General features: G+C 44.6%; 1 protein-coding gene across 2 annotated transcripts; it reads right to left on the reverse strand.

The window, feature by feature from the left end:
* Positions 1–2523: 2523 nt before the first annotated feature.
* Positions 2524–13107, reverse strand: FGF3 (fibroblast growth factor 3). 2 transcript variants are annotated; one of them, XR_008483009.1, is made up of 4 exons: positions 12858–13107; positions 10987–11090; positions 6691–7207; positions 2524–2581 (listed from the first exon to the last, which is right to left on the reverse strand). XR_008483009.1 is itself a non-coding variant. In XM_054276031.1 (3 exons), exons 1-3 carry the CDS (start codon positions 13105–13107, stop codon positions 6875–6877), a joined length of 687 nt encoding a protein of 228 aa, XP_054132006.1. In that variant the 3' UTR covers positions 6409–6874. The 2 variants fall into 2 exon arrangements, 1 of the variants encoding a protein (XP_054132006.1); XM_054276031.1 differs by lacking the exon at positions 2524–2581 and having other exon boundaries at positions 6409–7207.
* Between the last annotated feature and the right edge of the window lie 5331 nt (positions 13108–18438).

Here is an 18438-nt window from a genome sequence, read left to right on the forward strand (position 1 = left end):
AAAGGAGGGCAGTTCCCATCAACTGCTCTGTAATTATAGATCTGCTTGTTCACCTTCCCAAATCCTTCAAACCTTCTGAAAGGAAACAGGAGACATTTGAACTTGCAAACTTCAAAGGACTGTTTAAGATAGCTTTAAAAAGAAATAAAGACCAATCTGTTCAATGCATTTTTCTTGCTCTCTGAAAATCCAAGGAGGAAGAGAGCGAATCTTTAATAGAAGAGGAGGCAGATATGTGGACTAAAGGGCTGCTACCTTATCCAGGCTCCTCAGTTTCGTTGTATCACTTAGTTCCCACAGGAGAACAAGTTTCCAAAATTTCCCTAGGGTTTCATGCATGTTCTCACTCTCTTTTTCCCTCTGCTTTGCTAATTCATGCTGCTGAAATAATCTTTTCCAGCATCATCCTTATGGGCAGCGCTCTTTGCTGAGCACATCCAAAAAAGCAAGGCACCTTTTGCTTATTAAAAAAAAATATTTTGGCCTAAAATTGGAGAAAAATAAGTCAAATTCAAGTCAAATTTTTACACCTAGATATTTTTGTGTCTGTTTTTATTCATGAAGTATTTTGGGGTCAAATTTTTTCATATTTTATGAACTGGTCACTTCTTTTTGCTGTCATCTTAATAAAATGGGCCACAATAAAAAAGGGACATCTTCAGCTGGCAATGTTTTCTCCCTTGGGTCTGTTTGTGTTTAATGGTTGTGTCCACATCATGGAAAAGGGTGAGAACTTCCATTTCCCATCCCAGATGCCTTCTCAGGCTGTGTACTAGGGTCAAATCCTTTTCTGACCCAGAGATGGGGCAATTGAGAGGTGTTTTAAAAACTTCTGTTTTCAGTCTTATGTGAAGGCTGAGACAATACAGATGTTACAATTCAACTTATCTTCAAGTTCGTATACAAATACATACTATATAAGCCTTCTATCAAACTTTGAAAATTTTCTACAGATTCATTTCTCACTTACCGCAAAGTGAAAAACATGAGAAACAACCACAGAGGAGGAGACCTCCCTCACATTGCTCATCTTGCAGCTAAGTTTTCATGGGGACAAACCAAGGAATTCACTGCTTGGAAAATTCCCCCTGGCAGCAGCGAGGAATCCAAGATAATTTTTTAAAATGCCATTAATGGAACAGAGGAAAACCAAGAATTCTTCAGTCCCTGAAGATCTGTACAGAGGAGAGCAGAAGCAGCTGAGGGGTGATTGAAGACATTTCACATCCTCTTGTTCAGCTCCAGAAAATGCAGGAATATCTGCCAGGATCTGGCTCATGGGGAGATGCCCTTTGCAGTCTCCTGGTTTGGCAGGTTGTCATCCTTCCCCTCTGCCTCACCTCTCCACAGAGAACCATGGAATAATTTGGGCTGGAAAGGCCTTTTGCTGGTGTATTTTCCTGTTAAAAGATATTTCTTTTGTGGCCAGTAGAAAGATGCTATATTTATTACCAAGGAAAATATTTTGCATTCCAAGAAGGAGAAGAAGAAAAGCTGTCAGTGAGGTCCCTCTGTGCACAGATTATTTTGATAAGACAGATCTCAGCAGTTCCTATCAAAATCTTTTTTGGCAGAGTAATAAGCTGATATCCTTTCTATCCTTAGAAAACAATTCTGCACATCAATAATGCATAAACAGCTGTCCTAACTGAATGCCTCCCTTTACAAGGCCTTCAGCATGTCACTGGTAATTATTAATATTGAAATGAATATTGAAGCATTTCAATTCCAGGAATGTAAAGTTATGTGGAATCTCATTTGCTTTGAGTCCAAAGGTGTAAATGCCTTTGCTGTATCAATGTGGCAATCGGTGATTTTGTTACAACTTACCTTAGAAAGGTTTGGCTTAATTTGTCTGTATTCATTTTTGGGGAGGTACATTGCAAACTTCTCTCTTTTAGTGCTCTTCCTCAGCTTTTGAGGCAGAAAAAGGATTCCTGATTTTTAATGTTATACATTTTTTCCAGAGGAAAATTCCATGTTTCTATGAGATACACTGGCATCCAAGTATGAAGAATCTTGTGCTTTGCATCAGACACAAATGAGCACTAAGATTTGAAGTTTTCATCGTTGTTGTTAACAGCTTTATTTTCTGGGGTTATTGTTTAGGTCTGAAGGAGATTTTGGATGTCAGTGCCCACTGGTGGCAGGGTGCTCAGGGGAAAGGTTTTCAATGCAACTCAAAGAGATGTTATTCAAAGGCATTTTTCTGGGATATCTCATATATTGCCCTGCCTTGCTGCAATTTTAATATATTTACTTTTCTGCTCCTCTGAGTTCATATTTACAGATGAGGCTGTGAACCAAAGTTATGATGGTGAACATCAACTATTGTAACAGCTTTGTTGTAGAGATTTTTCTCATCCTGAGCTGCACTGGATGGGAGAAAACCTTCTGAAAGCTGGGGGTGTAACCACATCCTTGCTTCAGACAATTATAGGACACACTTAAGCCTTGTCCCCTGAATAGCTGAGCTAACACCAGCCCCATTCCACCACCAGTCCATGAGCAAGCATCCAAAGGGAGGACACGTGTGGCCAAAGGGATTTCTTTGCCTTTTGTTTTCCAGAGGGTTGTACATCTGTGGAAGAAAAGCAGAGAAGAAAGTGGAAATGTCAGGAAGCAAAGCAGGAAATCCAAGAGCTCACAAAAGGACTCGGAACACAGAGGGTTTTGGGGCTGGTTAGTAAAGAGTGTGAACAAAACTTCCCTTCTAGCATTATTTTCATGCTTGTGGTGACTGAGAAAAACAGATTTTGTACATTCATTGGAATTAAATAAGATTACCTTGAGAAATGTTGGGGGAATAACTGTGAAGCAGTTTCCAAATACAAATGGATTTCACTGCTGCTGTTGCTGAGGGAAACAGGAAACAGGAGCAGGGCTTGTAGAAGCCAATATCAGACCTCTATAAAGTGGTGAAACAAAGAGCCAGAAATATCACAGAATTACCAGAATATAATCTCAGGATGGCAAATTATTGATGGTCAAAGGGAAGGGAAATCCATGCTTAGAAAGTGGAGAAAAAAAGGTGTGAGTAAATTGGGAAACAATTCCTGCCTTTTGGCTTAGTTCTTTGGCATGGGGGAGCTGTTCATGTTTCAAGCACAGCTCTTGCTTTTTACCAAGAGAGCCACAAAAGTCCCAACACAAACACCAAAGGCCAGGATACTTTACATGAGGTTGGTGAACAGAGCTATGATGGGCTAAAAACTTTTTTAGAACTAAAAATCTGCTCCAGATAAAAATCAAGAAGTCACAGACCAGGGTGTGTATCTTCTGTCTGGAAGCAAGTAAATGAAAATTTTGCCAAAATCCCCCAATTCACTGTCCTTTACCTCATGAAAAAATAGTGACTTTCAAGCCCTGTTTGAGTAATGTGTCAGTGAGTGGAAAAGTAAAAATAAATAAATAAATAGCATAATTTTTACAATTTCTGCAGAAAAATGTTTTTTAAAAGTACAAAACTCTGAGGAAATGGTTCTACAAATGCTAGAAATGGCACAAATGGGAAGATTTTTGCCATGGGGAGGAGGTGAAGGGGATGAAGAAGAGGAACCTTGTAGAGTGTGGGAAAGATATGGTGCAGAAGAGCAACCTGAAAAGACAATTTTTGGAAGTACATACACCAGCTGCTCCATTCTTGTTCATACCTGCCAATTGGGCAACTCTACTAAATGGGGAGGAAGTGAATTTAAGGGAGAGAACAGAAAGTTAGTACAGCAGATGGTTGGAGAGGGCTGGAGAACTGCTGATCCCAAACTGAGCAGCTTTGGTGAATGGAGAGAAATCAGAGGGGCTGGGAGAGGGAGCTGGACTCCAAACCAATAATCAGTTTGAATTAAGGACAGCTGATCACTGAATCACACACAGGTTGGTGGGTGGGAGCCCTGGAGGGTCCAAGGATCCAAGCAGGGTCATCCAGAGCAGAAGGGAATGAATGAAATTGTGGTGAGCATCCTCTCCTCCAGGGTGAGAACAACAATAACTCTGTGCTCTGAAGTTTGTGAAGTTTGCAGAAACTCTGGAGCCCCCAAAGGGGTAAAGTTTGCATCTTCCTCAAAAAACACAAAAGAAAAAATCCTGTACAATGGAAAGGTGTGGATTCACTCAAGGAACTTTTTAAGAGAGGAGATACATCTTGATGTTTTAATCCTAAGGAGAAAATAGTTCAAATCTACTTCCTCCTCTAAGGTATTCACTGTGGTTCTGGTCAAAATAAATAAAATGGGATATAAAATACAACTGGGATCATTGTCATGAATAGGATTTCAGGCTGTCAGTGTCTGGGAACTGTGGAATTCAAGGTTGCTAAAAGAATATTAAGCAATGAATGTCTGTAATGAAAAGCATTTCAACAAGAACATTAATGTTTCTTAAAAGATAGGAAAAAAAAAAGAAGCCAAATCCCATAGCCATCTCCTTTGAATTGCTGCAATGAGACCGAGCAAAGAAAAATCCTAAGAATGTGGATGAAATTGTTTTAGGTTGATGTGAAAATCATCACTTACCTACAGTAGTTAGAATGACATTGTGTCCAATGAGTTAATTATTTTTTCTTTTGTCTCCCCTCTCCTTTCTTTTTCAGTGATAGCATTTTAGGCTTTGCTGGGACAAAAACTAACACCGAAATAAGAATTTAATTCATGTGTTAAGCTTAACTTTGTTGTGATTTCCTATGGGAAAATTGTTAAAACAGTATTCCCACAAGCATGAAATACAGCTCTAAACAAAGGCAAGAGTAGGAAGGTGTTTTGTAATTAGTGATATTCCTGTATCACCCACTGCTGATCCTTTATGGTAGGGAGCTGGGCCATCTGGAAAAGAGAGGCAGGAGAAAAGAACAAGGGGAAAAAAAGGTAACAAAAGAGGTGCTGCAAAGCAAGGGATACAGCTGGCACAAAAAACCCTTGCCCTTGAGAAAAGCTGGGAGTGAAGAGCAAAGGTTTGATAGGAAATGGACTTGGAGCAGGGGTGAAGATGCATCTTTGTGTCACGGGAAACATGAGTTTGGTAATTTTCTTCAGACCATCAGGTCTATCAAAAACATCTGAAGCAGACAGTAGTCATTAACTTTACATTAACAGCAATTTTAGGGGAGAGAAAGCTGAGAATGGATTGTGCTTTTGCTACAAGTTGAGGTCAAGTAAATCTGAAAGTGATCAAATAAATATTTTTCATTATTTATTTAGAAAGTACACCTGAGGGAAACAGTGTCTCTCAGCCTTCAGCTGTATGTGATCTTTTCTTGCTGACCCTTTCCTTCCCTTGCATTTTGTTCCTGGAGTTGGAGAGCTGGGAGGGCTCCTGCATCCCCCTTTCCTGCCCAGTCATCTCCCACCTCCAGTGGAAGTACAACTGGGAATTGGACAGGGAGCTGGCAGAACCAAGAGTGTCCCCAAAACAGCCCTGATGCCCAGGAGGCAAAACTTAATTTTCTTCCCTTTCAGAAGGCACCTTGGATCCTGCAGCAGTTTGGGCCCTGTGTGGTTGGCAGGACAGTGAACAAAGAGAAAACCTGAATTTTTCTGCTTCCTCTTCAGTCTCTCTGTTTCGTCTTTGCACAGTGGCTCCTGACATGAGGCTGCCTGGTTAACTCCATGAAGATCCCATTTTTGTTATTTTGTAAAAACTATTTTTTGTTATTTTGGAAAATTTGGGAGCCATGGGTCATGGTTTTCCCTGCTCTTCTTTAAACCTAGGTCTATTCTGTGTGCACCATTATTTAATGTACATCATTGAAAGGGCTTTTTACATTATTTTAGTATAAAAAAGAACGGAGATCAAGGAACTCTGACTTTCTTATTGAAACATACTTTCCTCCTTTTCTTAGAATTTTACAGAAAAGATAGGAGGGTGGAAGGAATGGAACACATTATTTGGTATAAAAACACCTTTCTGGTTTTACCTTTATGGAGATGTAAGCAGTGCTAAACCCAGGCTTGGTCACCTCATTCTGTGAACTCACCTTACTTCTCTCTCTCACAGATTTCATCTCCTTCTGAAAGGAAGATTTTTCCCTACCTAGTTTTAAATGAGCACATTTAAATGGGTCTATTCAAAAGCAGCCCACAAGAACTCTTTTTTCAATATGACCAGGAATGGGATTCAAATTTGTCTGTTTCACTGCAATGTCAGGTTTAAACTTACAGATCTTTTGTTAAATTCAGATGGAGCATTTATTTCATTGCAATCTTTCTTTTTTCCAGCTCTCAACTATTAGGGCCTAACTCTGGGAAATGAACAGCACAAGGCCAAACATAATCTGGTAATGTGCAGGTCTATTGAAATGCTTGAAGTAGCTGACAGTCCTACTTTTCTTGGACAGTCTTGGAAAAAGTATAATTGATAATGGGTGGTCATAAAATAAAAATAAATATATGTAAATTAAAAGAAACAAACCACCAGTTTTCTAACTCCTGTATTATGTAAAAATAAGAATGTAGCCTCTCAAGGCCAGAAGAGCCATGAAAGCACTGTAACTTCTCTGTGGACATGAATTTGGTAAGTGTTAAATATCCATATGGTCTGGGAGGGCAACACCAAGATAATAGCCTATGGCAGGTTAGAATGAAAATACGTTCGAAATGAATATTGAATGATTTTTTTTTTTTTAAGAAAAGAAAACATGAATGTCGTTGCAAAATTATTACACCCAGCTGATTTACCTTTCAATGTGCCTCAGCTTACCTCCCATCTCCTTCCCCACGGGTAACAAACCTACAACAGCTACAAGCAAGCAATGTGGGGTTTGGTTCTATCACAGAAAGTATAAAACCTGTCAGTGTTCATGCCCATGGTACAATCACAGCTGTGAGTTCTTTGGTAGCTCTCTGAAGGCTCTCAGTCCCTGCCAGGCCCACCAGAAGCTCCATCAGTGCGCTCTCCTCCTGCGCTGGTTCCTGCTGGGCGCCCTCAGGAGACTCTCCCGGAATTTGGCGCTGCTGTGGAACAGCCGGACCATCTCGTGGTCTTTGTTGTCCAGCACCCTGGGCAGAAAGAGAGAGGATTTCTGTGTCCTGCGGGTCTTGAAGCCCCGGCGGGGTCGCCCCTTGCCGTTGATGGAGAGGTACCAGAGTCTCTCTGCGCTGGCTCTGCGCCGGCTGCCCGCCCGGCCGGGCACGGCCCGGTACAGCCGCGAGGCGTACGTGTTGTAGCCCAGCTCGTGGATGCGCTCCACGAACTCACACTCGGCGTTGTAGCTCTCCTGGGGAGGAAACATGGGGGAAAATATAAATATAGGGGATGTTTTCATCCCTGACAAAAGGGGAGAATGATGAGGAGGACCCCATCTTATTGGAAGGCTAATTAATTACTTTATTATATCATTCTTATATTCTATCATAGATCATTATATATTATATTATATATAAATATATAATATATAAAAGTAAATATATTCTATATACTATATTCTATATACTATATTCTATATTCTATATTCTATATTATATATTATATATTATATATTATACATTATACATTATATATTATATATTATATATTAATTAATCAATTTATTATACTATTGTTATAAGATATTATATGATATGATATTTTTATTTACTATACTATTTATCCCAAATGAAAGGGAGAGAATTATGAGGAGGACTCCATCTTATCAGAAGGCTAATTAATTGCTATATTATATTATATTATATTATATTATATTATATTATATTATTATTCTATACTGTATTACATTACATCTGAACTGAATCTGCCAAGCACTCCACTGCGCAGAATCTCGTGACTGTCCCCCAACAATCCTGACACACACACACACACTTGGCCCTGACAGGCCAAGGAAACAAAACCCCATCACTCTGGATAAACAATCTCCATGTTGCACTCTACTTTGGCACAAACACAGGCAGAGCAGATGAGATTAAGAATTGTTTTTCCTTTCTCTGAGGCTCAGAGAATGTGAAATCCAGAAATATTCTTGGGAAGAATTGCGCCTTGCTTTTCTCTGTGAAGAGAAATGTGGTGACAAAAAAATCTTAAGCCAGACTCTCCTCAGTTTTAGGACAAGGACAGCAACACACTTGGTAAGAAACCCCAGAAGGCAGGAGGGAAGCACTGAGCCTGAGCAAGGTGCTCTCTGTCAGCAGTGTGAGCGCTCTGTGCACCAAAGACCATCGGGAGCAGCCCCAAACCAAACTGAAAACAAAAAGGTGGCATGTGAATAGGGGTGAATAGCTCTACTGATTGTTCAGCTGTAATTTTTTTATGTGCTTATGAATTTAATGCAGCTGTGAAACTGCACAGATTATTTAATTGCTGCCTATCAACCTCTGCCATCTATTGAAAAGGTAAAATCCTACAGTGTAATGTAAAGTGTGTCTCTTCAATTTGTGTATTAGTCATTAGATACACTTGGAGTCTATTCCATCCAGTTCAGACTGGATATTTGAGCAGTAAAACATACCTTTATGGACCTTCTTGAAATTTATGAAATTGAAAGCACACTCTGCCTACCAGTGTGCTCCTCCAAAATGCCAGGCTGCTGCTTTATCACAAACTGTAAGGCACAATATGCACCCATCCCACTTGCTCACATTTCACATGATCTGCCCAAAATTGCCCCTTTTCACCTGCTCCTTGACTGAGAGACCTCTCTGCAAAAGCCTGGCACGAGGAACTCCTTCCCCCTCCCTGGGAGCAGGAGAACCAGCACAGACAAAGGAGCTCCCACACCGCCCATCCTTCCTTAACTCCAAACCCATCCTTGCTCCGCCTGTGGGATTGAGATTTCAGCATCTAAAATGCGTGAAGCACAGAGGCAGAAAGGAACCAGCGCCATGGGGTTTTAGTTTTCCTTGTCTGGAGGGCATGGAAAGGACACAGGTAGCCTGAGAAGCCCTAGACCCCATGAGCAGCTTGTCTTTAGCGCTGCTCATTCCCCAGAAACACTGATGGGGGTTGAACAAGGTTTTAAAAGGCTCCACATGTCCTGGATTCCCAGCTGTGCAGCGGAAGCGCCCTCCCTTGCGAGGACAAGGCTCTCAGATGCTGTGGGGCTGGAGCCCACACAGCCACCAGATGTAGGTGGGTTTGTCCTGCTGCCTGCCTCCCTTCTGCCTGGGGAGGGTTTATCACACAGGATAAATTCTGCAGACTCAACAAACCCATCTTGTTGACGTGGGGAAATGGGTGAAGTGAGGGGTAACGGAGTTATTCCAATTCCATTTCATAAAATGCTCCTTGGATAATTATCCCTGAATTAGTCAGGTTTTTTAAACAGGGGCCTTGCACAGGATCTTGGGCTAGTGATAGCAGTGAAGTCAGGCAAGCAAAGACAAGAAGTTTGTCCTGAGCTGAGCCCTCATCCTTTCCTGCTCCTGTGAAAAAAGCTGGAATGGAGCATCATTCCCTGAAACACAAGCCTGAATCAGCCTCGCTCAAACTTGAGCTGGAAGGGGACAAATTATCTTTTCAAGTTACACAGAAACCTCCCATGGCTGATGTTCTTTGGCACATGACAGATGAACAAACCAGAGAATGAACAATCAGGAGGTGGCCTGATGCTCCTACCACCAGAAAGAGAAATCCAGGAAAAAAGGAGTCTCAGAGCTGTCCTGCTCCTGGCTTTTCTGCACTTTAGGAGAGGAGCTTTTTGCTCAGAATTTGTTTAGTCTTATTTTAATTCAGTCTAAATAATCTGAAGGGAAAAGGCCTATTTTGAAGAAGAAAGAGAGAAAGATGAGAAAGAACTAGAAAAAATCATCCTTCCAAATAATTTCTTTGCGGCAGATGCTGGCTCTGAACTGATGGAGGAGGTTCATTGAAAAATACACCCATTTCAATCAGAATATTAACTTCTGCTTAATATTCTGCCATAACTTTGGCAAGCAGAGCTACCATGCCCTCATTCCTCTTCAGCTGCATTTTCCTTGGCCAAAATCGTTTGCAGTGTGGTTCTCTACAGTAGCAAAGAACACTCATCTTTACACACAGCCCCCTTAATCAGAGAGCATCACATGAGGCACATTAAAGAAACTGGGTGGTAAACAGTGCCAGAACATTGCTGAAAAGCTGGAGCTAAAGGTGTCAACCTGGGGAGGGACAGAGTTGATTGTGTCACCTAGGCTGGGTCCTCATGGGGAAAGATCACATCCCTCAAGGGTGTGTCCTGCTGCCCAAATCAACAGAATTACATCTAGGGACTTCTAGGAGGGAGCAAATTTTACCTCAGCCATATTTCCCCCGTTCAAACCTGCTTCCATGCCCCAGGATTCATGGGGAAACTGCACAGTTTGGGCTGACCTGCAGTGAGAGATCACAAGGTTGCTGGGATGTAATCAAAGACAGTGGAAGAAATTCAAGCAGGGAGATAAAGTGTATGGTGCACGCTGACAAAACATGCCCTGGTATGTCCCTGAGTGTGAAAAAGTCTAAGCTGAAGTATTTTATTCACTCAGGGGAGATACTGTCTGGGCTGAGGAGGCAAGGCTCCCACTTATATCAGCACACGCCAGATTTTATCTCACAGATTAAGGAAAAAAAATTAGGTTAAAGGAGTAAAATAAGGTGCTTATTTTCACATTTATCTTCTAGCACCTTCCCCTGTTTGCTTTCCTTGCATAGCCCTGCCTTTCAGTACTGCAAATTCTTCCACTGCCCAGCCATAAGCTCTGTGCAAGGAAACTCCCATCAGGAGGCTGCTTTCCTGCAGCACCAATGCTCAGTTACTTGTGGACTCTCTTTAGCTGGCGTGTCTCTGCTGCCATCCAAGATCCATATAAAACATGGACAATTCTGACATTCCACATACCTGCGGCTGTCCAGGCAGTAAGAAGGTAAGAACACAGCTTTTTCCCCACTTTTAAGAATACACTCACTGGTTGCCTGTAAGAATCCCAGGCAAAAACCTCTTATAGCTTTACTCTTCTCCAGAAATGTGGATTTATAAGAAGTCAGTGCTCCCCACTAGACCCATTTCCCGCCACAGGAAATGACAGGCCAGGCCTCAATAAAACTTACTGATGCATAAAGTCTGCCCCTCTTGTTCATGGCCAGGTATCTGCCAGAGAACAGGCCCTTGATGGCAACGATTCCAACATCCACAGCAGTTATCTCCAGAATACCTTGAAACAGAATTAAGAGATGTGTTATTGTTCAGGTGTAATTTTTTGAGATGCATTTGCATGGCTGCTTACCTGAGGAGTGTGATCTCACAGCTACCACTTGCTCACACAAGAATCAGGGCAATCACATGAATTATTAATGAAGTTATTATTATTTGAAAGAAATTATTATTATTTGAAACAATACAAAACAAGGATGATGTGGGAACTGTTCGAGACAAGGTGGACAAGAAACCCCAAGATGTCTGATTGAGATTGAACACTTTCAAAAATGAAAAAAGTCCGACACTGAACTAGAGGTTCACTTAATCCTACATGTTCATAAAAAACTTTACATCCCTTTTAATGCTTAGGAACACAAGAGCTCTTGACTTATTGGAGCCAGTCACAAAGCTGCCCGTTTCAGGACAAAGCCCTTGCTGAGGTCTCCAGAGGGTGAGCCTGAGCAAGACTGCCATGAACGTAATCATGAAAGGCACTTGAGATTTAGGAAGGCAGTGCTGCCTTCCAGACAAGGGCTATATGACTGTCTGAGACAAGTTAAAAGGGAGGACATTTTCAGGCCATCCAACACAGGATCCTGCAACACCAGAAGTGGTGCAACACCTGCCCAAATGTCCAGCCAAAGGTGCCAGGACACCCATGGAGGCGCAGATGACCCAGAGGATGCTGTTTTATGTGCATGGCTCTCCATCAGGCTTGCTCAGACCCTGCTCTCAGCTCTCCAGCCACATCCTGATGGCTCTGTACTTTCTATGAGTGCTTCAAAGAGAGAGGTGACCCTGGCGCCCAAACCCCCTGCTGCCTTTGGGGAAGCCTGAAGGCAGAGCTGGGTTCCAAGTCCCGTGTGCAGAACTGGATTGCTGGGAGCTCTGGGAGAGCTGGGCTGGGTTTGGCACAGCTGGTTTGAATCAGGCACCGGTTGGCTGCTGAAGGATGCCTCCTCCGGGCCGTGACAGCGAGGGGGGACTTCTCTAGGAAATAGTGGTTTTCCTTTATGGACTTCAGACGCATCCCTGAGGTCTCCCTATCTCTGTGTGCCATCACCGGGCGGGATTTGCGCATCCAGGGGCGGCGGGGGCTCCCCCGGTGCTGAGCCCCGATCTCCTCCCTCCTGCCGCCCTCGCACAAACCCCCTCGCTCCCGACAGATCCGCTTCATGCTAATTACCGCCGCTGCCCGGCACACGTCACAGGGACAGATGTGATTTAGCCCACGCTGGGACGGGACGGGGACCCGCGGGCAGCTCCAGAGGGCTCCGGGATGGGCCCGGGAGATGCCGGGCAGGGGGCAGGGAGCCCAGTGACAGCTCGGCCGGGCTGCGCAGGGCAGGGTCGCAGTCCCCGTCGGGGAAATTGGGGCTTTGGGGGTCTCCTCCTGCACAGCGGGCATCGCCGCCCTGGGCCGGCCGTCGGGCCCCCGCACCCTGAAGGGCGTTCCCGCCCGGTTCGAGGGCCGGGGGTGCTGCCAGCCCCGGGACAGGGGAGCTACGCGTCCCAAAGAGCCACCGGGGCGGCCCCCGGGATGCCGAGGCGAAGGGAGAGGAGGGGAGAGGGACACAGATGGGAGACGCCCAGGTGCCCGCCGAGGAGGCAATTGTAATTTTGTGCAATTAATCCCGGGCAGCGCGGGGCAGGAGCAGCTTCGCCACCGCCCCGTCGGTGCTGTCCAGCGGCCGGGGCAGCGCCGCTGATGCGGGCGAGGGATCCCCATTCCCCAAACCCGGCCCGGGGCAGCGGTGCCGGGCCAGGCGAGCGCGGTACTCACTGAAGGCGCTGTTCTTGTCCAGGGTGCCGTTGATCCTGCCGCTGGGGTGGATCTGCAGGTGGTACCTGGTGGCACAGTAGAGCTTCCTGCGGCGGGGCGCTCCCCCGAGGTGCTCGTAGACGCCGCCGCGTCCCCCCGCATCCCTGCGCGACCGGGGCGCGGCTCCGGAGCGCTCGGGCACGGCCGCGGCCCGGCCCGGGCAGCGCGGCTCCTGCAGCAGGGCCAGGAACAGGATCCAGGTTATAACCATCGTGGCATGGTGGCCGCGGCGCTGGGTCTGCCGGGGAGAGCGAGGCTCGCAGCGAGAGGCACCAGGGCTCCCATTAAAGGCGTCTTGCCAGCAGCGCTCCGGAGATGCTGAGCGCACGCTGCTGCGAGCCGCGCAGCATCGGCGGGGCTTTATCAGCCTCGATCCGGGCCCTTTTATCTGTCTCAGATTTACTTAAATCAATAGACATCGGCAAAGGGCACCGAAGAGTCCCAGCTGTTTGTGTTACACGCAGCTGCCGTGATCAGCCTTCTCCTTGGATTCCCAGATAGACAGACGGCATGCGTGAGACAGAGAGGCAAAGAGGGAGAGAGAGGGAGGGAGGGAGAGAAGGAGGGAGCCGCTGAATTTCGGCAGGAGACTGCGGGGAAAATAGTTGATCGACGGAGCATAGAAATAAAAGGAGCTTCCTGCAACAATAGCCTGATCTGCGACCAATTGATACGGAGCAGAGAGGAGGCAAAAGGTATCAGTCTCGTGTGAACTCCCAGAGTGCAGCGTGGATAAAATTACACAGCATCTCCCTCTCTCCTCTCTCTCTCACACCGCACACCCCCGCACGGGGGCCGCCCGCCCCGCGGAGCCTCCGCCGAGCCGAGCATGGGGATGGACGGGGGTGATGATGCTCCATCCTCGGGAGGAGGCTTTGGGGAGTGTTAAAGGCAGAGGAGTGAGGAGGGGGTGCGGGTCCCGGCTCCCCGGGAGGCTCTGGGGGCAGAGAACCCCCCGGGCTCGCAGTCGGGATTCGCCGTGCGTGTGCGGGTGCCCTGCTCTGCCCCCGGTGAGCAGCACAGACAGCCATTCCCAAATCATTCAGATCGCTCTTAGGCGTTGTTTAGATAGAGCTTTCACGATTTAATCATTCCCAAATTAACTTAGGCAAAGCAAGGCGAGTGTTCTGATGTACATCCCCGAGAGCATTCGCAAGAAGTCGTGGCTAATCCTTTTCCTTGACTCCTGGAAAGTCTCATTAGCTGGCGCGGAGCTGCCCTCGCTACCCTGTCGCTTCACACCACTGCCTACGCTTTCAAAAGAGGATGGAGCTACCTATAAATAAATATAAAAGAAGGCAAAAGGTTCAACAGCTCCGTGAATTACGCTGTCCCTGCGTGCTCCTCAAAGGCAGCTCGTTAATTAGATTTGCATCTGAAACAGTAGGAGTTTTGGGGAAGTGTTTGAGAGATAATTAGTATTAATGTGCTCGAAGGGCACACAAATACACCTTTGAAGTGAGTCATGTCACAATTCGAGCGTTTGACCTTGATCAATATAATTTTTTTTTCCCGGAACTGGCGAACACGAAGAGATCTATAAATTTTTTTAAATACCTTCCTATGTAGAGCAGGGGGATTTTCTTACACGTTAAAGACTTCTTTTAAAAGGGAAGCTTTTACTAGCAGGAAAATAAGGGAAGGGGTACGACCTTTTTCTAAAAGGAATGGTAGGAGGACGAAACCGTCTCGAAAGCTACTCCCTGTTTTAAGCTGTGCTTAATATTTAGTAGTTCTTCAAGGCTAAAAGGATTTTCATTATACAGTCGTCTGGAATAAAAGGAAACACACAAAAAAAACCCCACAAGCACCCTCTCCGCCATTACCACCCTTCCTCCCCCTTTTCTTCTCCGCAAGTTAAGCCCCAGCCTCACAAGGGGAGTTTGATCTGGGGATGATAAATGTTTGTACAATTAATTCTTTATTGCTGTTCTCCTACAATGCCACTGCCGTGTGGTCCCATTGGAAGCTAAAAAAGCAGTGTATGCAAGTAAAGAAATGAAAATCTTAAAGGTGCAGGACCCCAGTTGTGGAGGGTATGGGGTGAGGGGTGTTGCTTGCGGGCCAAATCCGCCAGTCTGTCCCGAAAGAAGAACCTCTGTGGAAAACCTTCCTCTCGGGGATGCTCCGTATATCGTCTCCTGGGTACGCGTAACCTCTGACGGGCTACGAGACAACTGTGGCAACAGAAAAATAACTCTTGGTGTCCCACGAGTCTCCTGAAAGGTGCTTTCACCGGCACCGCTTGAAGAGAAGATAAAGCGCAATTACTGACAGTAATTACAGCGATCTCCTAAGAGCAAACCCAGGCTCTGTCCCGAGCCCGGTGCATCGCCCCGTGGATGCGCATCTGACATTTTCCGGCTCGGGATTCGCAGGGCATTTTCACTAGCGCTCTGCAAACACCCCCGCGCCAATCCCGCAGGATCCTCCTCCCGCCCCCCGCCGCAGCAATAAACCCCAAAGACCGGTGGGTGGAAGAGCAACACGCTAATGACTTTGGCTCAAATTGTTTCCATCTTGATCACATTTTCATAATTAGCGCCATCAGCCGCAAATCTTTCCCCCCTGGGCTCTCGTGCTTCCCGAGCGATGTGGATTCCGCTTGTTAGGGAGGGGAACACTCACAGGTCCATCATTAATGGTCCCCTTTTCAAATGAAACCCACCCGACCCCCACGGAAATATCAAAGGGCCCTAACTACCCCGTCCCACCCGGAGCAGCGCTCCCAAAGTCGTTTCGCTCCGCTCAGACATCTCTACAACAAAACATAAGCCCAACTCTTGTATATTTTAAGTTTGTCTGGTGACCATTTCTGAAAACAAAAAGGCTCCCTTTGATGTGGTCTGGTTCTAACAGGGCCTGCGACGTCAGATGTGGTCCACCGAGTCTTTCTGGAAATATTTTTAATTATGCCCCCAGAGCTCCCTGTAGCCCCAAAGAAATAATCAGAGAGCGGTTCGAGTCTGTCACTTCACGTGGTGGGGGGAGAAGAGGCTCTAGACCGTACCTAACTAAATCAGAATTACGGCTGATAATGATCTTCTAATTCGCTAGAAGTGTGTGATGTTAAATGGAACGCGGTAGGGATCTGATTGGTTTTTTTCTTTCTTTTTTTTTTTTTTTTTTGCTAACGGAGTATTTCGAAGGCTTCTCTCAGTTCAGCCATAAACCAAGAGTTTCTCCTGCAAAGCCATTGGGTGAAAGCGAATATTTGAGACAGAGACAGTTTTTATCCTTGTAAGCACGCAAAGCACTCGTACTCTGAGCTAATTGCCCTCTGAGAAGGAATATATATATAAAATATATGTATGTATGTATGTATATATATACATATATATAAAATATATATGTATGTATATATATAATATATATGTATATATATACACATATACATAATATATATACACATATATATAATATATATATGTATATATACACATATACATAATAAATATGTGTATATACACATATATATATACTATATATAATATATATTTTATATATATTCCGATATATTTATATTCGGAAATACATATATATATAATATTATATATATATATATAATATTTTATATATATATAATATTATATATATATTCCGACGTCTAAGATCTTTATGGAGACACAATTTTTATGTAAGTATTACCTAAGCGTAAACATTAAAAAAAAAGGGCAAAACTTTGAAAGCGCCAACTTTAAGCTGTAATAAACTCCACAAACACCCATCTCGCAGCGATGGGGCTGTGAATCAGGATGTGCTGCTGCTCCTCCGCTCCCAGCGCTGATTTACGACCAGCCCGTTACTCGAAGGAGAAGGAAGTCACAATTTGTAGAGCAATAAATACCGAGGCGGTGGGTGGAGCCCCCAGCAGGAAAAAAAAAAAAAAAAAAAAAAAAAAAATCTTCTCCTTCTCCAATTAAAAATCCATCCCGGCTCCGCTGCGGAGCGTGGGAAGGTCCCGAGGAAGCAGGCGCGGTGCTGCCGAGGTGCTGGTTTGGGACGCGCTGATGGCATCCTCTGAGCGGGGCTCTCCTCTCCGCCCTGCTGCAGTCCCCGCACACCTGCTGGCACCGGGAAGAGCCCCGAAAATCCAATTGATTTCATTCCGCTGTATTTTGTTTTCTTTGTGCTGTCCTGGCGGGGTGACTCTGCACCCCGCCAACAATATAATCTTGTTTAAATGACTTTCCAGACCACACAGCATCGCGTTATCCCGGTCCATAGGGGCGGGCAGTGCTCTTTATTGTGTTGGGCACTGGTGGCTCCCCAAAAGCAGGGTGCAGGCAGGGTGGAGGAGGAGGAAAGTTCCCGAGAGGAAATTCACAGCTTCTGAAGTTCAGGTTGCTTTTCCAGGTGGGGAGAATGAGATATAGGTAATTTCCAATGAAAGCATGCAGAAAGAAAGCCCTACATGAAATGTTAAACACATAAGATATTTTTTCCCTTTATCCACTCATATGAAATGTTTTTCACTTTTATAGTAACTTTTCTTTGTAGTTTATGAACAAGCTATCTGAGGTCTTTAGGCTGACACAGCTGATTCTACACATACTTCGCGAGCTAGTGCTATATTGCCCTTCAGACAGACAGTAAACTAATTTACAAGTTTTGATCTTCTGTATTTTGGTTAAAACATTAAATAATTGAGATCTATTTTTGTTGTTGTTGTTGCCGTTATTAATATTTCAATATGCAAGTGCCTAAATTCCTTACTCCTACTAAATTCCTACCAAGGTTGGTAGGAATTTTTTCTCTGTCTGAGGACCAAGGGATTAATCCTTCATTCAAAGTCCATGGAATTCACTAAGAGCCTTTTCTTTAATGCCAGTGAATTTGGGTCAGGCCCAATCTTATTACCAAAAAAGTTATTTTCTGTCGTGCTCTGATAATCTCTTAATGGTTTACTGAATGAAAATATTCAAAACAATGAATGCAGCAACATTAAAGGAGGAAAAACCCCCAACTTTTTACCCTCTGTTGCTTACTCCTTTTCCTCACAAGCCACAAAAGAAACAGTAGAAGAAATGTAACAGAGAAAAATGTGCAATGGTGAGGTTTAGATGACTGTCAGGTGGCTGGGGCAGGTCTGGGGCAGGCTCAAAGCAGGCTACAATGGGGATATTCAAACACATGCAGAACTGTAAACTACAGCCTCGAAAACAACCAAACACAAAGATAAGGGGTAGTCCAGAAGAGGAGAAAGGGAGTGCAAAAACAATAGAAAGGTAATTTGGGGGTAACCTGGAGACTGTGTCAGCATACCTGCTTCACACCTTTGATATCTCAATCCTCACTTAACAGCCTGAAAAACTTAATAGCCAGGAAAAACTTTACTCCCTTTTTTTTGGTAACACAGCACATGTTTTTGAAATCAAGGAGTTTCATCTGATTTACACAGGAGCCTGGTGTACCTGGAAGAAATATCTGGCCCATATCCACGATGGAATTGCACTTTGTGCCTGAAGGACAGATCTCAGATTAATCTCCTACTACTTTTAGAACTTATCCCCCCGTTGCTTTCACAAATCAGAGGCTTGTT

The sequence above is a fragment of the Melozone crissalis genome, unplaced genomic scaffold (assembly GCF_028551555.1).
Source record: "Melozone crissalis strain CALT ecotype California unplaced genomic scaffold, PUWL_Pcris_2 ptg000018l_1, whole genome shotgun sequence".
Classification (NCBI taxonomy): domain Eukaryota; kingdom Metazoa; phylum Chordata; class Aves; order Passeriformes; family Passerellidae; genus Melozone; species Melozone crissalis.

Excerpts from the sequence above, each read along its gene's own strand:
- FGF3 (XM_054276031.1), bottom strand. The coding sequence starts at position 13,107 with ATGGTTATAACCTGGATCCTGTTCCTGGCCCTGCTGCAGGAGCCGCGC. Across the intron at positions 11,091-12,857 it reads GGACAAGAACAGCGCCTTCA|GTATTCTGGAGATAACTGCT; the intron begins GTGAGTACCGCG and ends TTCTGTTTCAAG. Across the intron at positions 7,208-10,986 it reads GGGGCAGACTTTATGCATCA|GAGAGCTACAACGCCGAGTG; the intron begins GTAAGTTTTATT and ends TTTCCTCCCCAG.